Below are 25972 nucleotides of genomic sequence, written 5' to 3' on the forward strand. Positions count from 1 at the left end.
TATATTACCTGTTCTCTTGATGCCGTGTATTGTTGGATTGGAAGAAATATTCCAGGCACCATTCACAATACCATTAAGTGGAATCTAAGGAACTTACGTTATAGTTACTATTTGTATGGCTAACGCACGCGTACAGTATGCAACATGTTGAAGAGTATTAGAAACAAGAAGGTATTTTCCTACACATTATATTGAATTCACTGTGAAAGATGCACCACAATCTTAAGCTGTGCCGAGAAAGGAACCTTTCCGTGGGAGGATCAGATCGCTCAGCACTTTGACTATCATATGACTTTTTTAAGCATGAGATGTAGGTGTTGTGAACTTTGTGATTGATGATTCGTGCAATGTCTCTCATGAGATCGCAGTTAGGGAAAATAGAATAGTCTCTCCGGATATTAACCTTCGAAATAATGTTCTGTGCTAAAGGTTGAATGGCGTGTAATGGGGCGGTGACGCAATGCCTTCAGTTTAAATTTCTAATCACTGGAAGCATCTTTTAACGATATCTATTCACTTAAAGTGGAATATCGTGAAAAGAAACAATTTCAAAAAACGTTTCGCCATTTGAGATTATTGAATGCATGCTCATTATGAAGATACATATTTGCACATTTAGTTAAGAGCTTGGGAAAGAAACGCCTACTTTGCAAATTAATCTTGTCTTCTAAATGACAAGGACTTAAGAATTACATTTCATGCAAAGTGAAAGATAACTTTAGACAATCACGTTTACAGCGCAGGAATTCAATTGCGCTCACAATAACGTTTGGGTATCTTTTATCGTGACTTTACGTTTCTCATATTTTCCACTCACAACTTTTTTGCATTTGTCGTTCATGATTGTATCTCATGAATGTAATTCAAACGATATAACCTCATGAGACCCATTAGTTTTTCCGGGTTGACGGACGGATGGTAAAACAATAGTGGAACACACACGCATAACGAAAACACAAGAGATATCAAACTTTCAAGACAATCTGTAGGAGCTTGCGAACATCTACCTTGATAGACTAGAATTTCATTGCCTACAATGTTTGTGTGAAGATGAATTCTTTTTCATGAATTTTGCATTTCGAATTCGGGATGTATGTATATTGTATTTGTTGCAATATCAACGAATGTTGTTTGCACAAAATGTTTTTCATGATGTGCAAATATATTTTATTGGTACCAAATCCATTTTGCTGTGTTAATATATGAAAGTCCTACAAGTTGCTTTGTTAGTTTGAAGACAGCCACCAAGTAATCCTTGTACTGTTTTTATGTTTCATTTCGTTATTTAAAGAACTTAATCAAAGCAGCCAAAGCATTGTCCTTTTCATGGACAAGAGGAATTTTGCCCACCCGGAGGGGATAAAGGTTAACCTTGCATTAGCCTGAGGCATAGAAAGGCTTTCATGTTATAAATGTAGTTTGATTTCAAACAGAGAAACAAATTAGGTACACACGTTGATCATTAATGTTATCTCAAATGTCTATATGGTAAATTGGTTCAGAAAATAAGACCCCTCCCTTTCCCGAGGATCTGAACTAAAATGCAGTTATCAATCTTTATTGAACTTTTTTTTACATTTCCCCGATCTTAACTTGTAGCTTGTTTTAATCTAACAATCCATGGCACGTTGAAATGGTTACAGGAACGTGATTAGTTTCAAACAGACAAACCATGTTTTTTACTGATATTTACGCTGCATTTCTGAGGACAAAGGCCATATTATAAATCCCGTTCTGCATAAGCTCAACTGGGATTATCACTCGCTGAATTTCGGTAATGGATTGGTTGTTATCAGGCGATATGAGAAAATTAAATGATTTTATTTAACCACTTAATGTCGTGCAGCCCTCGATTTCTAACAAATATACATCAGCTGACATCATTCTATTCAGATCAAGACAGAGGTGCCTAGCGATAGAATGGCGCTAGTGAGGTCTAATGTTCAATAAATACATTAGATCGGCTCTTCAATTAAATGACAAAATCTGATATTCACATAAATATTTTATTTGCAGATGACTTAATATTGGTCAATTTGTAAAGCCTTGGATGGATAAGAAAATTTACATCTTGTTTTACAGAAGTTTACAATAGAGAAAGTATTTCAGTACATTACCGCGTACAACGGTTAAAACATCGTGACATGATCGTTTGGAGGGATCAACATCACAGTAGACCAAGTTCAACAATCTAACAACAATCTGGTCAATACTAAGTTTGACTGCTTAACCCATGACACAGTCAAAGTCAGGTTAACCGCGACCCCAACCTCTCCAATCGAACAGCCGTAATGAGAAGAGTCCACAGTGAGATTGAGGTGATGGCTGTGGGCACCAAGAGATGAGAACCGCCCGCCTAGAGATGACCTGTCACATCACCTGGCGGTCAAAGGTCTTTACAGAATATTTCCATGAATGAAATTCAATGACCTTGTAAAGAGGTCGCTGTTTGACCTCGCGAATCACCTTCAGCGTAAGGTCAATAAGGATGATATGTTGATAACTGCGTAGTTTGCCACCAATCACTTCCCAGGCACATCTCCTTAGCCTTGACAGTTTTGTCGACGCCAAATTTCGAATATCTGTCTTCGCGAAGTGAAGGGCTCCGCCGGTTAATTTCTCGATACATTGGATGACGGCTTCTGCTTTGAAAGCCTTGTCGCATCTTAGAGTGTAAGCACTAAGGTGATTCGTAGACCGTGTATCGGCAAGCAACAAGCTCCAATGGCTATGGAACCATCTGCAACAAGTTCTTTAAATCGCCAGCAAATTACATTGATAGAGATGGTGATTGAGTGACGCCATTTTGCTCTTGAACACGATGGAATCTTTTCGTTTGTCATACGAATCGGTCTGTTGAGCCGGGTGAGCCGCCAGTTACACAACCGTGGTTTGAAAGACAAGATTTAAACACAGGTTCTGCAGTGTCGCTAACCATATCTGGTGGCATCACGATGGAAATCCAGCTCACATGTGCACCCCGATTTAACTTTAATGTAGTCCACCCTGTATGGCTGCGTCACGTTGTAGTCTTTTACTATGCCGTACATATACGTGTACTTCTGCACACACCGAGAGTACCTCTTCGCCCGGACGTCAAGATAATGACACTGTCCGTTGACGACCCAGGGACGGCACCTAGTCTGGTAAAACGTCTGTACGGTTCTCGAGTCTCTGTACAACTCCAGGACTTTGCCCTCTCTAGAGATTCCTCCATATGGTTCAATACGTTCCCTCAGCGCTGGACAACATTCGTAAGGCATCGGCCTGCTGACAACCGAGTCTCTCCTTTTGGACATTCTGTCATAGCGCCTGAAACATAGAACATGTCCGTTAAAATCGTGTAACTTATCGGGTGAGTGAGGGTCGTTTTACACCGCAGTCTGCCACAACACTGCTGTATTACTGTGACTTAAAAATAAGAGAGACTGAACCATACAAAACCAGTTGTTTATTGTATGATTAAAGAGCCGTGCTTGATGCATACGATGATACAAACTCACACTACTTTGAAATCACCCGATCACAATAAATAAAGTGGTTAACCTATTACGAACGTCACTTTGGCTTCTCTCCCACTTTAAGCTGACAGGCCGTGAAGTCTCCGAAATATTGCTCAAAGCAGCATGACACCCAACTCATTAAGTCACTTGCAGCAATGACAATACGCTCTTCAAAAGACCAAAGGTAGTTGGGTAGATTGTCCTCTCATCAACGCTACTGTGATTGAACTACGTTATAACTACAGATTCAGATTACTTCGGGTTTCTTCCCATGCTTGCTGGGAATAAATACAGTGACAGTTGGGAACAGCTGCTTTAACCTATCACAAAATTCGTTAGTTAAAAGCAGCCTCGATGCCTTGCGGTTTAGCTCTGAACTGATCATAACAACTGACATAATTCTGATCGACTGTTATTCTTTGAATTTGTACAGATCAAGGGTACTCTATTCACGAATACGACAATCGTCTCTAAAACTTGTGCGCTTTGAAATAATGCTAAACAATAAACACAATAAGATTGTATGCAAGTTTGGATTAGGTTGGATCGTTCCCAAAACGATTGGTGTAGATTTAGGCTTGTTTACAATTGATTAGAATATTAAGAAAGAGCAGGTGACCCTGTAAGTCTAAGATTAGAACGAATCACCTCAGGATACACGCGAATCAAAAGTGAGTCCACAGCTACCCATTTCACAATGTCACAGATCAGAGGAGAATGAAGCTGATCATATACCACTTCCATTCCCGAGTAACACATGCTCTCTTCTTCCCTACCGAAAAGGTCTTCATTGTTTGCTGAGGCACATTGGTAAAAATTTCGCAGAACCGCAGTCAGTCCACGCTCACTATTACACCCTTATTACATTATGCATGTAATGGCCGTCTTGTTTCAGAACGCTAATAAAGATACCTTGCACCGCATAAATAACTCGGAATGACGATGGGAAATAACTGTAAATCAGACACTTGTCATTAAAGATCCTTTAACTGAAACTAAGTTCCAAGCCTATAGGAAGGACATCTGTTTTGGTGACTGACACGCCGGAAGTAGGGGGCGTTGATGTATCTGAGTATCTGTTTAACATGGATGAGGATGCAAGACTTAAGTCGCTGTTTTTCACCATTCTGGTTAACTTTCTCTACGCCATTTTGCACGTTTTATTTGCCAGAATCTAATCTTGGCGATAGACTTGCAAATTTAGACCGTTAGAAGAGAATGTGTTCACTCCCTGAAAATTGAGTTTCCCTTCTGAACACTAGCAATATATGGACAAGTCAGAAGCAAAGCTTTCATCCTTGGGCAACTCAACATTCAAGGGGTCTTAATTCTGTGGAACATGCATATAGTCTACTGCAACCGATCCACCTTTTAATTTGGCACGTTTCTCTCATGTTTTAATCAAGTTTTAGTGTTCTCTGCCGAAAAGCCAAACCGGTCCAATATCCTTCTCTGCTCCCAGCCATGTATTGATCCTAACGTGTTGACAGGGCGGCGGGGGTGGTTGGGGCGAGGGTGATGCGATTAAGCTATTTGACTGACAACTATCCCACAGTTACAACTATCGCTATCTGACACCAGTCTCGTTGAAATATTTACCCTACTACTGACTATAGTTAGACCAGCATCGTCTCGAGGTGGCCAAACGTCAATATTTACCTACTCCCATTACTTTGAATTCCGTCTGCTTGGAGTTGCTTGTCACAGCCGGAAACATTAACAGTCGTCAGACCATCACGATCTGCTGAATCGGATAAATCATTGATGATGCATCTTAAGGTCTGACGTTGCAGATTTTGAATGAAAATGCGCCGGCTCAGCCCTCAATGAAACCATCCCACGAGGGATAAGCTATATGGCAAAATTGTTTGACACTATTTCACCACACGGCATAAGATCATGGCTTTTTGTATGCAATGCTCGGATCCATTTCATTCAATTGCCATTAACCATTTGCAAAGGCTATCATCCCAGTCTCAATAGATACGTTTGCAAATTTGTGCCATTTTCGAACAAGTTGGAACAAAATGCCAAATGGCCAAATCCATGGTGGAACCCTTTCACTAGCTTTAGAATATTTTTTTTCCACGAGACATACTGCACTCCATTTCATCAAAGTCGTTGAATAATCAATTTGAGGCTCCCAATTTAGATTTTTTTTATTATTCAGGAGGAACTTTCAAACCCTAGTGACCTTTATATAGAGAGAAACTACAAAAAGTGTGTCTCTTATATCGGCTGTCAATTGTGCTTAAGGTAAAGAGACTCATATCTGGATTTTACCAAATTCATTAATGGCCTGTGAACACTATTTATCGATTGATTTTAAATGATGTCCCTAAAGCCATCTCAAACGTACATTTTAAACAAAATATCATGAGAAGTCCTCAACTCACTTTGCTTTCTCTGTGTAGAGAAACTTTTCAAGATATGCAACATGAAGGAACATATTAACATGTATGATATGAATGTAAGGTTGTGCAAACTCGCTTTGCATTTTCAAAAGTGATCAAACCCAAATAATATGATATTGTTTAAAACTTCTAGTTCCCGCTTAATTATACCATAGGCTCAGTTTCAAAGTAATTCAATATTTGTAAATGTTATACAATGCATTATTTTCAACATTTGTGACCACAAAACAAATACACATATTAGCAACGTAGTGCGATAATAGAATGATTGGAAATACGTTCATCGTGTATTGATCCTAGCCGAAAACATCAACCATTAAAACATAATGTCCTTGTGCAAATACACATTCAATACAAGAAGGAAGCGAGTAAATCTCAATGAGATGGCGGATGTGTTATTTATGAGGAAGATGTTATTATTTCAAAACAAAGCAACAAATCGAACATTGCCTCCATACTATCAGTCTATCTGTCTCCTAATCCGTCTGAATTTTCTGAAAATAAAACCACATCACCAAAATAAAACTAAATCACGAAACGTGAATGTGCCGCACTAACATGAAGTTAAAACCTCGTATTCAGAATGACGTTATCCCGTTGTGATGTATAATTGATGGGACTCTTGCAAGCGGATTGAATCTACACGGCATGTATTGGTTGTTTGCCCTTTTGCGAACAGACGAGAGATGACTAAAGAACACAGGGAAAGGGAAGAGTTTGGCGCTAGTTGTTCCAACTGTTAATGGGTAGAAATGGCACGACCGTAAGTGAATATGGTGCATTTTAAGAGCCATCTTCCCGGGAAAATATGAACAGTGAAAGATTATTAGTTTGGTTCGTGTGACTCCGAAAACGTCATCTTCCGGATAATAAGATTTGAAGCAAATCATTTCTACTTCCATCTTCTTTTGTAAAAGCCGAAATCAATGAATCAAGAGTTAGCTTTGTTGAAATTGAATGGCTGCAACATTGTTGTTTACTTGCACAAAGAAAATGATATGCATGATTGTAAAACTATTTAAAATATTTGAATTTTGTTTGTATTCATGCACCTGAAATTCGGTGGATATACATTTTAACTTCTTTGCCATTAGGAGACATTGTTATCATTATTATCCATAGAAGAAAGCGGTAAAACGACAACGCTGATGACATTACATTGCTTGGCCTATTGAGTTATGTCATTTATCACTATCATTTACAAAGCCAATCCAAAACGATGACCAGATATTGTGTTAAAATCATTAATGCAAAGTCTTATGGCCTTTGATGAAATGTTCGACATAAGATTCGGTATTCGGGTATGATCATCTTAGGAAGTCGTTTGAAGCAATTGTTTTCGCGATGTTTGTATAAACAATTATGTGACAATGCCGAGAAATTCCCATTAGGCTTTCATTTTCAGAGTAAGGTCACTGACAATGTTATCTAGCTGGGTAATTGTTGTCGTTTAAAATAGGTACATGTCGTTTCTAAATAGCACAATTAAGAATGTCGTTGACAAGAAAACATGTCTTGAATATCTTGGATTACCGGTTGTGCATTCCAATAACATAATGCATCACTAATAACGTAATACGTACGAAAGCATCCGATTCGAGATCCCCGTAAAGACGTGAATTTCAAGCGTTAAAATAATGCTATAATACACATAGATCCAATGCTTCTGGAAACCATTTAGCGCCAAAGTAGTATTGGGTAGGGGTGTGCACGATGTATAGGTATATATAATTATTGTTTTATTAGAGCTCGGAAATTGAAAGCAAAAAATACAATGAAAAGAATTAAATTCCACGGAGGAACTTTCAGTATATCGTTTAGCTTCATATCGTGGACTTGAAGAACGACTTTAGAAAGGTAACACATAGATTGCAAGCGTCAGCTGCAAATGTCAAAAAGGGTCAGTCAGACAAAAGGCCCATCTATGTTGAAAGGACAATATGTACATCCATTATGGATGTGATAGTAAAACGATCGATGCCACTCCTTCGGTGGTGAATTATAGCGTGGGATATACGACTTGATAGTGTTATCAGAGGGAGACAGTGATCCTGAAATGAACTACATCGATGTGAAATGAACATGTGTTTGTTTGAAATAGAAATTAACTCGTTAGTGTGCTGCCGTTGTAAATTGCTTTGAAATGTGTGTTCCATGTTTCCTGTTTATTTGTTAAAGGGTATAATAACGATTGCTGCATTGCTTATTCTGGAAGTACATCTGTGTGATTCTAACAGGATGGACATGTTTCCTGTTTATTGCGATCCTGATCAAACATACTTATCTGTGTTATTCAATTATTAGGGAGATGAAAGTTTAATAGAAAACGCCTAATTTCATCAAGAAATACGTGAAACGCCTACACTGTCTATTCAAGGCGTGCATGGAATATGATTCTCAGGAACACTTTGGTCTTGGAGCTCACCTTGCTAGTATACTATAAAACGCCAACGCCAGGTAATAATCAGTCTCGATTATCTGCCGAATAGATTCCTTTGGGCGTTAATGGAACATAGAGGTGAAAAGTATATGAACGGATCGTTGAAGATCAGTGATGACACCAGGTGTTCGCGAAAAGGGTACATGTGGTGGTCTGCCGGCAGCAACTGCCACTCACACAGGGTGTATAAGAAAGTAAGGTCATGGCACAGACCTGATGGGATATAATACCATGTTTGTGTTGAAGTTCACATGGACTGGACTCATGTCTAGTTCCGAGTAAGTTTTTTTCTAATGATGACCATTTATACTATGGGCGTGTATCTAGCAGTTAATAAATACTGTAATTCCCCAAAGAAAATGTCACACACTGCACTTATTACAACGTCTAAAGATAGATACTAAATGAGCACTTCTCTGAATAAAATTGTCTTTATTAAAATATCAGAAATCGTAAATGTGAAATTAATTTTCTCTGTGATTGTCAATGTATCGTAAACCGCCATGCGTTCATTCACATTACCAGTTATGGAAGTCCTTTGTAGACGTTTTGAGTGGGCGAACTGCTTTATGATGATTAATGATGATTAATCTTAAATGAAATTAGAAACTGATTTCTTGTCATTGGATAATTGTGATACACAGATATGGCGAAAAGTGTTGAGCCTGGAGTATAATAGGGTATACCGACATCTCTTTAAGAACATATACCACACGCATACTGTGACTGCATAATTGATAATTTAGGATGTGCATTCCTCTGAAGTGAGTTCACTATTGCTAACTGGGGTTATCTATAAACAACACAATCAAATAGAAATTCAGCTGAACGAATATACACCGACACTTTGCAATGTATGGACATACACCGACACTTTGCAATGTATGGACATACACCGACACTTTGCAATGTATGGAAATACACCGACACTTTGCAATGTATGGACATACACCGACACTTTGCAATGTATGGACATACACCGACATTTTGCAATGAACTGTATGGACATACGCAAACACTTTGCATGTATGTATAGTAATTTTCTTGTGAAGATATCCATTAATGGCAATGTCTCGTTATACCACTATCCTTTCATGACGGATTTGTTACAAAAATTTATTTACATACACAGAACGTACTATTACAGAGCTACATGTTAATACAACTGTTGTAACTAGCATCACAAATGTGAATGTGGGGGCGTATGTGTCCTCCAAAGTAACACATCGACTTGGCGGATAAAGTTAGGAAGCTTGAAATAGCTATTTTGGAAACACGATCTTTCAAAATGATAAGATCAATTTTGAAACAGATTCATCAGATATGAGCTCTATTACTTCTATACCACAACAACTATTAATCTTTAGCATAGTTCATTGCTCTATGAATATAATTAATTTAGCTTGAAAAGTTCAGGAATAATTTCTGAGAGTAGTTGACATTTAATCTAATTTGAAAAAACCTTCTTTGTTTCTATGAAATCACTGCAAGAAGTATGATTAAGTGAAATCTGATATAATATTTCAATGAAGTTCAGATTGTTTGTCGTTCAACGCCGCACTCAGCAATATTCCAGCTCTTTGATGGTGGCCTGTAAATAATCGAGTCTGAACCAGACAATCCTGCGATTGATATACCCTGTCAGGGTACACGCAATTAACCAAGTAACCGAACCTGACCAACCGGTCCATTTTGTTTTGTTGTGTTTTGTTTGTTTGTTGTTTAACGCCGCACTCAGCAATATTCCAACTATATGACGGTTGTCTGTAAATCGCCTCTTACGACCAGCACAGGTTGCTGCGGACCTCTTTAAACCAGGAATTCTCACAGGGGAGTTCAGTTTTGTTAAAGAGCATATATATACATAATTCCTATTTGAAGTAATTGATATTGCCCTGACGTATACGTGAAGCCAAGACCATTTGTGACCATGAATACATCAAAGTTATGCGTGTGCACTTTAATAATGCATTCTGGTTGTTTCAAGGCAGACAATGTTGCCACTTCCGTAAACGCGTTGTAATCTATCACAAGAAGTGGTAATTGGTGCATAAAAGGACTGGTTGTGGATTAATAAGACAGACTATTAACTTGGAGGAGCAACGTTTCGCAATGACCTAGCTTACTCAATATTTTGCCCCAAAACACGCTTACAGGATCGCATGTAACGCTGCAGGTCTGAGCTGAAATAATCGTTGCAATGATTTTGTGGTAATGCCAAAATAGCTAGCACGTGTTGACACGTCGCGAGTGCATTGTGCAAATGTCATGTTTTTAAAAGTCATCTATGAACTATAGCGTAAAGAAAAATACCTCATACATCAATCACAAAATGAAAGAGGGAATGCTAAATTATGAATAAAATTCAACTAAACTCAGCATGCATGTTTTAAACACATTTAACATTTCCTTCTTATTGATTCGAATGATTTAGTGGCAGAGTCTTATTCATAAAATTCATTGAGCAGACTGATCGAACAATCTTCAAACTACACATGGGTTTTTGATAGTTAAGCCTTGCCCTGTTAAACAACCTCCTGCGCCAAATCAATATACGAACAATAATTTGCCTTTGGCTATGGACAAAGTTGTGTTGTGCCAACTTGTAGCAATCTCACTCAGGAGTCGGAACATGTAAATCTGATCCGAATTAATCCACCTGTTTTCGCACACAGACCTGGACAAATTAACTTACGTGCATCCACTAAGTGACCCTCACTTCCCGCGAGGCAAATATTTGTTTTGTCTCGTCATAAATTTCATTTTTCTCATAACCTGAGGACTGGTCCGCCATAGCTTGGCAAATAAAATAGCATCACTTCCCACCGAAATAGCCATAAATAAGAAATCTGGAACCCATTTACGTCCATTGCTGCTGAGTTAATAGATTTACCTGTCTGTAGGAAGAATGAATAGAAAATGAATTTGTTCCATATTAGCCTCTTTGGGGTTATGACATTCATGTTTGCATTAGATAAGATTTTTTCTTCCTTGTCTTCCTCTGTAAATACAAAAAAACTGAATTTACATAGAGTTTTCAGGAATGCATGCTTACAATATAAAATAGAAATTTTAGTTGCTTCCTCAAAGGAATATTTGAAACATCCGTGTGTATTGAATCATTCGTTAATTGCAAAAACCCGGTTAAAAACCCCGGTATAAGGAAGAGCAATGAATGTGTACACCTATTTAGTTTCACAACACGAACAGATGTAGGATCAACTGACCTTTAAGTTTTGATTACCTGCTTATTATTGCAGGATAACAAGGACGTGTGGAACTGGACTGCACTGGACGCCAAAAGTATAATGAGGTCGTTATGTACTAATAAGGGGTCAGTTGTCGGCGTCTTCAAAGGAAAACATAGAAATCATCAACGCCATAAAGGACCACTTAATAATCAATGCACAATATATATGCACACGCATTTCAACATGAATACCTACTACTACGAATTAACCTGAGGCAGATGAAGAAATGGTGATATGTTGATTAAATATAGATTTTAGTGTGCTCGATAGTAATTAACTTACAAGATTACACGCGAACATTATCAACGTGGGAGCGTAGATTACAGAGAAAGTAGCACGTATGTCTAATGTTCCAATACATAAAGCTCTTCCGCACTTGTAGGTATTCGTGCGTCAGAAGACTGGGTTTCATCGTGAATGATGTTTTGATGTGCTCCTATGCATTTGGAATTTAACGACAGAAGGAAGGACAAAATACTTTAATAATACTTTGCCCGAATAACTTAACAAAGAGAGTACATGGGGAACTGTAGAATGTCATCCTATGAGGTGCACCCTGAAAAGAACGTCACCTCAGTAGCGACAGACAACATCCCCAAGACACCTATGCCTTAAAGTTCGATGAACTCGAAAACACAGCAATAGTAAAGCCAAGAGCAAGGTTATAATGAGAAACTGAAAGAAACAGGAAACATCAGGCTAATATACGAGGCCGTAAATCTGCTACTGTCCCAATATTGAAGCCCATACTTTAACGTCAATATCACAGCAGGCGGTGGATACGTAAATGACACGTGGTTCTTGATTCTTTCAGGTCGCAGGACCAGACAAGTTCATCGTGGGAAGGTCACATCTAAATCAGTTGGTCAGGGACATTTTAGTATGTGATGAGACAATGTGTTGATATTTGGACACATTATTGAAGACTGCACTAGACAGTAGCAACAGACGGTTCTCGATAAGCTAAAATGCATCTTAACCATTCAGAAGTATCTACTGATGAACCTGAGTGATGCAAATCTTTTCGCTGATTATTACAGTGTGTGTTTGAGAATTTACCGTCTCAAGACTTTCTTTTAATAATGGCGGTTGCTGTTTCCGAACATTTAATCGAACGGTTGTAAATCAACGATATAATGCAGCTTGAAGCCACAGGCAATGTTAATCGACAAATAACTGTTAATGTCCTTCTTTTTGATAGACACTAGCGCTACTGTGATTTTATTACAGTAATAAAGTTTATCATACTTTTTTTACAGTGTTACGTACAAGTAGTAGAACCGCAGCATTGTGCAAACGTTTTTTACTAAAGGCAAGGCGCTGCGAGTGAGTGAGTGGGTATGGTTTCACGTCGCCTTTAGCAATATTCCAGCAATGCACGGCGGGGGACACCAGAAATGGGCTTCACACATTGTACCGGTGTGCGGAATCGAACCCGGGCCTTCGGCGCACTAGGCTACCCCAGCGCCTCTGCACTGTCTCTTGTGTTTCATATATATATATGTCATTCATTAATAGATAATGTTAACGTCCTTATATTAAAGGCAACAGTCTACAATAAACTGTGGTACTATTCATGTAACATTTGACACAATATATTGACTGTGTAACCTTTCTAATGTTTACATATACTCTGCTACATTATTTCATGGTATAGTTTAATATGTAACGGGTGTTGAAGTAAAGATAATTAATACAGTAATATAATTTCGGAATGTATTGCGTTCGATAGTATGCCAGTGAAAGGGACAGCTTAACAAAAGATAGGTTTGTATCTAACATTCCACAACGAAAGGTATTCCAGCAGTAATTACCAACTGTAAAAGAAGATAATTAAAATAATCTAGCATATGTGTCTATTGTTAAGCTAGTGGAAATAGTATTTTTAACTTTTGTTCAGCACGGGCCAACTGAATCTAAAGGGTTTTAAAAAGCATTCAACAGGTGACGATGAAACAATGTTTGGTGGTGGTTGCACAAGAATCAACACGGCCCTCAAGTGACCATGCAGTTTCATCTGAAGCACGATAATGTGACAGCAATGGAACTAGTGGGTCGTTTGATGTCAGCGCTACAAGACTTCTGAATTGATCCCTGGTTAAGCTTTGAAAGTTTGCTTGTTTAAAGGATTCGTCTTATTTGGGAAGCTAGTTGGAGAGGCCCGGAGGTGTTGGCACGACAGATTTAGACCACAGTTTATATGGTCTTGCTTGGGTCAACAAACCTTCTGAAGCAATGCTCCAATATTAGAAATTACTCATTAACACCCCACATTGGCTTATGGCGTGGATAATGCATAAAACAGTCTTGCCTTAAAAGACATGGGCAATGTTACAATAGGCGAGCTTTCACTCTCAGCTATAAGCATTAAGTTGACATTGTAAACTGTGGAACCACAAAGACATCTATGGATCGGTTCGACCTAGCATTGCAGACATTATTAACTGTCACGCCTCCCAACGCCCACACCACAGTCTTTGATAGAATTACCCTTTTTAATCGCGGAAATTGAATCAAGGATCGTAAACCCTAGGGACCGTCTACGACCATACATTGCAATGCTCCCAAACGTGTTCAGTCCCAACGTACCCTACGAAATCACTGTCCGGCCTGTGCCCTTTGGAAAATGCCATTTAACTCGCCGCGACAACTACAAGTTTTCACCAGTAGGCAAAAGCCCCTGTATAATGAAAGGATAACGTCTTAAGTCTAGTTATAATTAAATGACCACGATATCATTTCTAGTCCGTAATGCACTATCCAACAGAGCCCCAATGTATCGTCTACTCTGGGCCAGTCACTTGACACTGTGGGAATTGTCTGCGGCGGAGGTGACGTTATATTCGTGTAGCACGTAAGTTTACGCTTTGTTAGAGGATGATTATGCAAATAGTACCTGTGGCCATGGCTGAAAGAACGCGAACTGTCATGTTCCAATACACATACGTGCTTTTAATGATTATCAACCTGAAAAATGATGTTATTTATTTGCAAATAGTAACCACCCACGCCCGTTTCATTCATGTAACGTCGAGACACAGAAACGTACATTATCTAAATGGCTCCGAAACAGATTTGCCACGTGTCGAGGGAATACTGTGAACTGGTTAATATTTGAAGCAGATCAGGCTGTCACAGAAAATTCACAGACAGATTATCTGATTGAAGGCGAAATTGCAAGCATGAACGGTGTGGTGTTGAATGGCCAATGATGTGGTCGGATGTTTCCCCACATAATTCACAATTCATATGATAAAGCATGTGCACCGGCACGTCCGAAACATTATCGTTTCTCATGACCCGCACGCACCTTACGTCTTCTTTGTTTTAAGCACAGTTGAGAAATGACTTGTTCAATTCTATTGATACCAAAAGCTTCATTGTCACGATATGGCTCAAATACTACGATGTGACTTTAAACATTAACTCACTCACTCACTCACTCAAATGTATCAAAGGACCACAACGACAGTTATATAACATAAACACCGATCGTTAGTCACATAAAGCCAAAAAGAAACTATTAATTTGGTAGGACAAGAAGCCACGTGTGATGAGGGTCGGTAACCCATTCTGATGATCGGAAGCACACAATCTGTAGGTTTGTCTGACCCAAACATAAGTCACTCAGGCCGACAGTATGTATGGAGCTATCAAGTAGGATGCCTTAAATAAATGGATACATGTATTTGTAAAGTATTTATTGTCGATTTATCTCTAAACGTAAATTTATATCTTATAGTTTTAAGAATAGGTTTGTCCAAAACGGTATTACCCTTGACATTAATATTCATGGTCACATGGTAAAAAGCCCACTATATTTTGAATATCGCATTTTTATCAAAAATATTCCAAAATCATAAAATATAAGCGATTAAACTATTTTTTCCATTATAAGAAATATCTGCTACAAGCCGAGTATGGTTTTTTTATGAATCACTATGCAAGTTTTCCAAATTCGCGAAAAGGTGAGCTTTTCTTTCCCCACCTGTCGCACCCGTCACAAACATTTGTCTTCAAGTATCAGTCATAACTTTGAAGTCAAGCTAACAAGCAGGGTATGTTACATAATAGGCACCAGACGCATGTCTAACAAATGGTATGCCTGCTTTTAATTAGTTATGCGTTTATGTTTATGACATAAAACGTCATGTTTTGTGCACCCTTTATGTTAAGCTCTGTGTATCAACACTATTTTGCATTGCACATCGTGTATATTGCATGTCTTGATATGTGTGTTGCTGTCATAATGTGTATATTGTATGTCATATTCTGTGTATTGCACGCTATCATCTGTGTATTGCCGTTATAATTAGTACATTGTATGTCATGTTCTGTGCATGGAATGTCCTGTTCTGTGCTTGTATTGTATGCTATGTTCTGCGCATCGCATGTCACGTCATGCGCATTGTGATGGTCTGTGTGTTGCATGTCATGCACTGTGTATCGCGTGTGATGATCTGTGTAGCGCATTTCATGTTCTTTTGCATACCATGTTCCGTGGATTGGACTTCATGTTCTCTGAATTGCATGTCATGTTATGTGTATTGTATTTCATGTTCTGCGTATTATATGTCTCATTTTGTGTGCTGCACGTCATGTTCCCTGAATTGTACGTCTGTGTATTGCATGCCATGTTCTGTGTACTGTATGTCCTGTTCTATTTAGTATATGTCATGTTTTGTTTATTGCATGTCATGTTCTGTGCATTTCATGTCCTGTCCTGTGCATTTCATGTCACGGTAGGTGAATTGCATGTCCTGTTCTGTTTAGTATATGTCATGTTTTGTTTATTGCATGTCATGTTCTATGTATTGCATGTCCTGTTCTGTGTATTTAATGTCCTGTTCTGTGTCTTGCATGTCATTTTCTGTTCAGTATATGTCCTGGTCTGCGTATTGCATGTCCTGTTCTGTGTACTACATGTCATATTCTGTATATTTCATGTCCTGTTCTGTGGATTTCATGTCGCGGTCTGTGAATTACATGTCATGTTCTGTTTATTGCATGCCATGTTCTGTGTATTTCCTGTCGTGTTCTATTTATTGCATGTCATGTTTTGTTTTGTGCATCTCATGGGTATTGCACGTCATATTCTGTGTATTGCAAGTCATGTTCTGTTTATTGCATGTCATGTTCTGTTTAGTATATGTCCTAGTCTGTGTATTAATGTCATGTTCTGTTTTTATTGCATGTCGTAATATGTGTATTGCATGTCGTGTTCCGAGTAACGCGTGTCGTTTTCTGTGTATTCCGTGTCGTTTTCTGTGTATTGCATACCCTGTTCTTTTTATTGCATGTCATGTTCTGTTTATTGCATGACCTGTTCTGTGTAAAACAAATAATGTTCTGTTTTTATTGCAGGTAATGATATGTGTATTGCATGTCGTGTTCTGTTTATTGCATGTCATGTTCTGTTTATTGCATGTCATGTTCTGTTTATTGCATGTCATATTCTATGTATTGATCGTCATATTCTGTGTAGTGCATGTCATGTTCCGAGTATTGCGTGTCGTTTTCTGTGTATTGCATGTCATGTTCCGAGTATTGCGTGTCGTTTTCTGTCTATCGCATGTCGTGTTCTGTGTATTGCATGTCATGTTCTGTTTATTGCATGTCGTATTCAGTGTATTGCATGTCATGTTCTGTGTATTACAAATAATGTTCTGTTTTTATTGCAGGTAATGATATGTGTATTGCATGTCGTGTTCTGTGTATTGCATATAATGTTTTATTTTTATTCACCGTAATGTGATGTGTATTGCATGTCGTGTCCTGTTTATTGCATGTCATGTTCTGTTTTTTGCATGTCATATTCTATGTATTGAACGTCAAATTATGTGCATTGCAAGTCATGTTCTGTGTATTGCATGTCATGTTCTGTTTATTGCAGGTCATGTTCTGTGTATTGTTTATCGTGTTCTGTGTATTGCATGTCGTGTTCTGTGTATTGCATGTCGTGTTCCGTGTATTGCATGTCATTTTCTGTGTATTGCATGTCATGTTTTGCTTATTGCATGTCATGTTCTGTTTATTGCATGTCATGTTCTGTGTACTGTACGTCATGTTCTGTGTACTGTACGTCATGTTCTGTGTACTGTACGTCATGTTCTGTGTAATTCACGTCATGTTATGCATTTTATTGCATGTCGCTATATGTGTATTGCATGTTGTGTTCCGTGTATTGTATGTCGTTTTCTAAGTATTGCATGTCGTGTTCTGTGTATTGCATGTCATGTTCTGTTTATTGCAGGTCATGTTCTGTGTATTGTATATCGTGTTCTGTGTATCGCATGCCATGTCATGGCTCGTTTTACATTCTATCTTATTTGTCGTACATGCATGAACATGTACGGAACATGAATGAAGCGTTGTCGCTCATGGTCGGGATCTCGGGAATAACTCCGAAACAATCAGTATTTACGGAAACTGTTTATATAACTATGCCCGAAGCTGTATTTAATCGATTACCTGAGAAGCGATTGTCTCGAATAAAAAGGCATAATTCAAAGAAATTAACACCGCGAGGTCGCGTGCGACTTCAGATAATCACAAAATCTTACCATCTTGGTCGCTCTGTCACCGACTACATGTCTTTGAATAATCGTACACCTGTGGTTTTAAAGAAAACGCAATAAAACGGCCACGGTGAAAAGAATATTATTTTGTGTTTAAATGTTAGTACTGTCATATCAAACTAATCATAAGCGTGTGGGCAACTAGCGTACATTATCACAATATCGTCTGGGGCGTAAGCTTGTCGCAGGTGGAAACAGTATTTCGTCACGTCACAGGAGTATGTTAGATTATAAAGGCGGAAACAACCATTTTTGCTCTTTCATGTTGGGCGTATACGGCAATTTCTTTTATCTGTCTATTTCTTCATGGGACAACCAAGGACATTAATATTAATAGGACTAATGATAGATGCAGAAACTAAATATATTTCTGAAACGCCATCAAATATTGGTTCGTCGACGTCATACGCCAGGGGATGCAATTGACGTTTATAATCTTCAGTAATGAGATATTTCAATGAGATCCTACATCAAAGTCGTCTAGTTCCTCGAATTGCACATCGTTAAAAACCAAATATAGATATGAACATCTGAAATAAGTCTATTGTATGTTTATATTTCTAAAGCGTATCAATACTCCCATATTCATGAAGATTAAAATGATTATCGTGAAAGAACTTATATATTAATTCTTAAATTCTAAACTCTTGTGCTACTCGTGGGCCGATAATGACAGGACAGAGGGATATCTTTTATACTGAAACAGTATCTGTAACCTTATACAGAGAGAAATTCATGGACACATTTGATTCTCACCTATTGAAAGATATGCTTTATTACGTCTATATATTTGATGTTTCAGAGCACAACTATTCGCTTCTATGTGATCTATGGGACTTTTCTAACGCTCGCTTTTCAACCGTGCGCGCTTACCATAAAAGATTCACGACCAAGCCGGTTTCAACATGGATCCGGTAACGCTGCTTCTGCGGTATCACTCTCACGGGGCTTTGAACTCAGTCTCGGTGAGCTTCATCAAAGATAAACATCCCAAGCCATCACTTCCAATGGTTAAAGAGATAATAGATGAAAACTAACATCTATGAATTCAGTTCAGTTGTCAGATAAAGCCTGATTTGGTTAGATAAACTGCTGTGGGCGCCAAGGTGTAACAGGCTCATTTTGTGAGAAACGAATTAACACACTTTACATATTACGGCCACATTAAACCTTTTTCTTATAATGGAGGTATTTTTTTCATGAAGGTCACGGAACATTCATATGAATAAAGAAATCAATAATATAACACTAGACACTGTTTATGGTTGACCCTTTGGTACATTTTAAGCACTGTCCCATGATTAAAAGATTCTTGTGACAAGCACCTCTAATATGTACGATAACAGTGTAAGTGTTTGTTTTATTTCCAGCCAAGTAAATATTTCACTGAAGTGATCGTAATGGGAGACATTAATTAATATTGCATGCAACTCCTCTACAAACCTGTTTGTAGGAACTGTTCATGCAGATCAATTTGGACCACATCTCAAATGTGACAGATATGGGTTGGTAGCATTGTGTATAAGATGATATTTTACAAGGGGTTAGTACATATTTTCATAACGGTAATACGGATTATTTTACAGAAAGTATTTGATAGGATAACGATTTTTGGATGTAACATATAAGTATTCGCCCACCGTTACCTTCGTTCATATCATTAGAACCTGTGATCTCACATTCTTCCTATTACAAAAAGCCATGTTTGTGTGTGTTCTAGTAGCTTCAATTTGATTTCCTCTCTCATTCCATGCAGGTTGTTTTGAGGTACTCTTTCCCCCCTTATTGAGATCAGCCCCATTTCCCTGCTGAGGAAACCAGCGAGACTCAAAGAGTCAATGATAAGAAACAGTTCGATATGACCTTTCATATAAACTTAAGACCACTACCACTAAACCTATAATAAAAGATAACATATGCTATGACGCTAGACTAATGATACACTACGGGGTATACTTTGAGGCATGTAGCGTTTATGAAACTAGACAGCAATTATTGTTCTAATCTGTCTGCCAGAACCATTGTAAAGGGGCTATATTAGGCAACAGACTGCAATGAGACGTGATACAAACAAAAGCGGTAGACGATCTTGAAGATCAAAGGTTATATAAGCATTGTAGCAAATCTTTAATACGTACTTAAGTAGACCTTTTTTGTTGTCTTGCAGTACCGAAGATGTCGTGAAACATACATTTCACTCTGCCGATAGATACACTTAAAATCTTCTTACCAAAGGAGTAAATGTAAGTGCAAGGTAGAAATATAATGGCCACTGCGTATATTGCATGCACATTTCATACATTAAGTTTCATCTTTGAAGATTCACTGGTGGAGAGATATTGAGATAAAGCAAGAACAACAGTCCTTGTCATAATTAATGGTGATAACAAATGTAAGCCTTAGTGATGAAAGACGTATTAACAGAATGCCAGAAACATAACCAAGGTGAACTGTTTCTCAATGTCATCAGATATGACAAGAAAATGACAACAGAAACTGGTTATTCAAAGATGTCGTTCCTGATGTCCGTATTAATATACAAACTCCCTTAAACATCCTTCGCGAACAGCATGAATCGATATCTTGAAATGATGATATTGTGGACTCTGGCGTCTGGTCGAAAGCGACACCTAAATATCCATCCTTCTGGGAGGACTCCACTCAACGACAGATTCACGAGAGATCCGTATGATCTGTTCAGTAGTAAAGACATTATACACCGGAGGTGTCTAAAAGCGTATCTTTCTTCTCCTCAAATAACAGAATGGAATAATAAACTTCCCAAATATTTCGTTAAATCTAATCAGCTATACTTGGCTTGCATGGGTTTTCTCAATCGCAGCCGCTATGCTCAAATGGCTGACTACTAGCCGTCGTATTTTATCGGAATTGGCAATTACTTGAACATCCCTCTTATTGGGCAGGTGCATGGGGGTTACTTACTTCCATACTGGTGTGTTACTCGCCATTTATCCTGCAGGAATGACCAGATAAAAGCAGTGATGTACTGCCGTACCGGCAAACATGTGAACAAGCAGCCAAAATAGATACAGGGGACCGTCCGCAACTTAATAAAATGACATGGTGTCCAGGAATATACCAGAATAGAAGGTTTGTCTGACATAAAAGTAAAATAAGACCACAGAAAGGGCACCAGTAAGTGCTATCAAATGACCGAAAAAAGAAAAGGGTGCGACTTACAAGAAACCCCACCTGCTGCAATGAGAATTTCCAATCTTATATCTCTCGTTGTTCATAGACCTTGCATAAAATATGGATGTGTGTCATTTTCTTTAGTTGTTCTTTCATTATCTGTCACGAGGACACTTTGGATGAACCTGTTTTGATATGTTTTTCCTGCAAACACAGATGCATGTTCTGTTTTCAAATTGGTCTTTTGTTATTCAAATTGTCCGTACTCATACCGCCATTCTTAAAGGAACTTGGCAGGAATCAATTTTTACGATCACAACAATGCTACCTATTTTGGTCTCGTATTTGTCATTACACAAAATGCCAATATGCATTGCGGATGTAATGAGCATATCTGCTTAATCCCCCCGGGCTATTTTTAGCAGGTGCATTTAGTTAATAAATGCTGATGGCTACCGAGTTAAAGAGACGTCTTTGTCTTATCAGCTTTGCGCACGGTTGCTTATGTTCATTCCCATATTGCGTTACCTTTACACTCTGTGTGTCTGAAGGTATGTGGCAAAAAGAATAGATTTAAATGAAATGTCCCTAAAAATATAGAAATATACCAACGAAGGTTGCTTACTATAGGATAGAAATGATAGATTGGTATATTTTCTCATTTTATTCAATAACCCTCCCTCCCTTGCTTGTAAAATGAATACGTCAATTATTTCGACTAAAAGGGAAAATGCATCTAGATACGTAACCTGATCTTTACTTACCTTTCTTGCAATAATATAGACGTAAGTATCACACTTCGTTTACTGCCAATCTGCTTTTCAAGTTGACCGCTTATGATAACAGGGGACACAGCTAATAGTATCTGAAATGAAACAACCAAATAAGTACTCATGCTATGGTCGGTGGAAATTATTGTCGTTGTCAACAATGTCAAATCTATATGCATACCGTGAAACATTAGAAAGACATAAAGGAGTCACCAAAGGCTAGACATAAAACGGGACAACCTAGGCTGCCACAGCAGACATCGATCTATTCTGCTGCAGTTCCAAGCCATGTTGTACCGCCAGAAGACGAAACGGGTAGTCTTCCATGGAGTCCATGGAATGTTCGTGCTCACAGTCGTGTAACGGAGTCCTGTTTGCAACCTAGTCGTCTGAGACGACGACCGCCTTCACAGCGTTTTTCAATGTACAAGTAATGGCTTATGAAGGACATTTGGAACACAGTTATATTACATAGTCAACACTGAGGCATGCTTTTCGGTGTCCGTAGTTGGTTGGAATGCAAAATAGATACTTTATACTCAGAAGGTTCTTCCTCCAAATGTATGACCATGACAACTGATATCTAAGATAATTATTGTAAGTTAAAAAATGGATAGGATAGTACTCTCTATTGCCATCAGACGTTGACAATACCTGCCACCAATCACTTTAATTATTAGTATTTATTCCCTTTTAGTGACAATAAATAAAAGTGGCAAAACCCTTTCCATATCCATAAGACAGTTCTGCCCCAAACAGAGTCAACTGTACGATTCCGACGTCAATATCATGATCATATGTTTATGAATCACTATCAAATAATGATGATACCAGGTGTTCGCGATAAGGTGAGGGTATCCTGCCCCAGCGGTGGCTTCCGTTCACCCGGTGATAAGTTCACTCAAACATTGACCCCAGTCCTCCAGTAGAACATTTTAACAATAACCACTATTTCAATGTGTTTTTTTAATGGTGCCTATTTTTCCTGAAGTGCAATTATATGTGCTGACAATACTGTAGGGATAGTACCTGTAGGCGATAAAACCTGTTTATTCATTTGTTTTAGAAGTCTCATTACTTCATGTGAAACTCTTGGGGACTATATGTCAAATAGACTGTATTGTCGACCTATAATTGCAATCCGGACCCATGACTACGATGCTACATGGATACCGGCGCGTTTTCCTTTTCTGTATCATTGACTTATACTTTCAAATGATGTATGTTTCTTTGGTTACATGAACTCAATAACAGCTGGACAGATTGTTAGTAAACATTCATTACAAATAGCTTATATATGATATATTGAGAACGCACAGGTACCAAGAATCTCCAGAGATAAACAACATGGCATAACAACAGCATTTTCTCCACTGTATTCAACGGACACGGAAGACAATCAGGGGTTAGTGACACGTCCGATACACCTAACACTTTGCAAAAGTTCTCCAGTCAGAACTTCATTTTAACAGTCCGCCATATAACATTACAACAGCTACACAACGTTGGCGCTAATGAGCTGTCTCCATCCCATGTTATCCAAATACCATGCATCACCAATGGTCTTAGTGCTAACCAGACAAATTATGTTTCACCGACGTAACTGGTTTGGCAAAATTATATACCGTGGGGCTTTGTTTTCAAAGGAAACATAACTGATACTTGTCTGGAAAGGTTAACTGTGTCCGAACAGTCGTGGGTGATAATCAAGAAGACAAATACAACATTGCTTGTACTTGACGATGGTTTAACGGCGAGCAGACGACCGAGGTGATCGGGAATCTTAAACAGACGGACAATGGGTCGCTTTAGCGTGAAGACGATTACTCTTAACACAAATTCTATTCATTAATAGACGATTTGTCAGCATTTAGAGTTTCGATGAAATTAAGCTGGAACCGAGGACGACTCTCCGAGTGAGCTGGATAATGGTATTTGTACCGTCCCAAAATGTAGTTTTGCCACCAAAAAACTTTGATTGATTGATTGATTGGGATCAATTTCCCCACCTCCTACACATTTCATGGTATGATTGTTCAATTGGAAATCTATTTCTGGTCTTCCATTCATTGTTATTTTTATCAATGGCTCTTACATACTCCCATTGATCCGACTATGGGAGTGGGGGTGGTGATGGGGGGAGCGGGGTGGGGGAGAGGGGATTGGAAAATTATTCACGAGGTTATTTAATTTGGTTTCGTTGTACAATCATTCAATCATTCCAGAGTTTATTTAATTTAGAGTTACTGTATCTTGAGTGCTCCATTGATTTTCTTCATTTCGGGCACGAGGAACCGAATTATGCACCGGGTATATATATATCATAAGGAAGGTGCATATAAATATTATGTGATTAAATGAAAATGTATACAAAGGCGAAAATAAAGGTATTTTTAATAAAGTTTTTGATTTGTGACCAAAATATTATCATTCATAAATTCACGAACCCAAGTAAGTATTGAATTCGTTTGAAGTTATTATTTACGTTCAGATGAAAGCGGCTGCTGATAATCGAGATTATCATCTAAGGAATCGTTGAACTACTGCGCGAGGGACTTTGCTGGATGCTGCCTCATGCTGCACAGCCATGTTAGTAGAATGTTTCGGACGTCATAACATCTGCGCAGTCGGACAGATGAAGCATGTCATACGCAGTGTGTGCGTGCGCGCACGTGTACACGGTATGCGTGAGCGTACGAAACAGGTACTTGTTTGGATGGAACTATCATTGATGGAGTGGTAAGTTTAAAAGGACAGTCAGCATCGTTTTGAGAAATCCAACATTTCAAAAATATATGCCTGGAAATGAGATATATCAGGTTCACAGAGAAAGTTGAGAAAATTCGAGTTTTTATCCAACGTTTCCAGCTCAGGTGATGACGAACTTAGATATTGCAATTCTTTTTTATTACCTGCAAGACGATCGTTATTTTTTACATTGACTCTCAGGTATCAGAATGTCTAATATCAAGATAGCATTAACAGAGTAATTCTGTCTGACATATGAGAAGGAAACTTGTATGCTCCTGTATGGAATAGTTCTTTATCTCAGATTGTCGACTAGTTTCTTGAACACAGTATGACATATCACGCCACTTAGTAACTATTTCATTTTGAAAGCATGGCAGCAATGTAGGTGTAGGGTGGACAAGTTAAAGAACTAAAGGTCAACTAACATGTAGTCAGAGATTATAAGTCTTGGATTATTAGTAACATAAAGACCGGCATTAAGCAGATGAAGAAATCAACTCTTTTCTCATAAACATGTCGATAGGGAACATCATTCATGATTGTGCGTATAATATATTCTTGTGGGTGTTGTTCAGCATACTGGACGTGATGAGAGCCAAAGGGATTCATCAAGTTCACACTGATATTTCTGATTGATATCAGTATTAAATAATCAAATATGTATTCTTGCTTTCTTGGTTTCAGTGTTCGCGAAAACGACATTGAACATGTTAACAAAGGCGTCAAGACAAATTTGAAATATGAAAATACTTTAAGTTAATGAAAATGTATTGTTCTCCTCACATAATTGATAACGCAGTGCCTATATAATGGAAAACACGACAAAGCAAAATCATATCTATCTAAGTTATTTGCGTGTAAAATATTAGATTAATTTCTTGTGGAATGCCAGAGCTTTCAAGATAAGACATGTGGGTTACCTTAATCCGTTAAGACTTGATACATTTAGCGATGGAAATCACCTTCCGATACAGCGAACAGATAAACCGGTTTTTAGGATCAATAAACGGATGAACGTAGGAGCTGAATGCAGTGGTATATGCAAAATTCATGTGTGTAAACATATTTATTAATAGCCACCTGCGTACCATCGTCTTGACTTCAAACGTTCG

The 25972-nt window shown here is 38.3% G+C and overlaps 1 protein-coding gene across 4 annotated transcripts in view; it reads right to left on the reverse strand.

Annotated features, from left to right (window-relative positions):
- Positions 1-1992: 1992 nt before the first annotated feature.
- The window catches only part of LOC124135728, a 40619-nt gene continuing 16639 nt past the window's right edge, over positions 1993-25972 (reverse strand). For all 4 annotated transcript variants that reach the window (XM_046501231.2, XM_046501234.2, XM_046501233.2 and 1 more), the window contains 2 exons: positions 22104-22204; positions 1993-3312 (listed from right to left, as the gene is read on the reverse strand). In XM_046501231.2, the coding sequence (XP_046357187.1) occupies positions 2931-3312; positions 22104-22204 (483 nt within the window). In that variant the 3' untranslated portion in view covers positions 1993-2930. The remainder of the gene's footprint in view (positions 3313-22103; positions 22205-25972) is intronic.

Source organism: Haliotis rufescens, unplaced genomic scaffold, assembly GCF_023055435.1.
Source record: "Haliotis rufescens isolate VD_foot unplaced genomic scaffold, xgHalRufe1.0.p SCAF_1, whole genome shotgun sequence".
Taxonomy (NCBI): domain Eukaryota; kingdom Metazoa; phylum Mollusca; class Gastropoda; order Lepetellida; family Haliotidae; genus Haliotis; species Haliotis rufescens.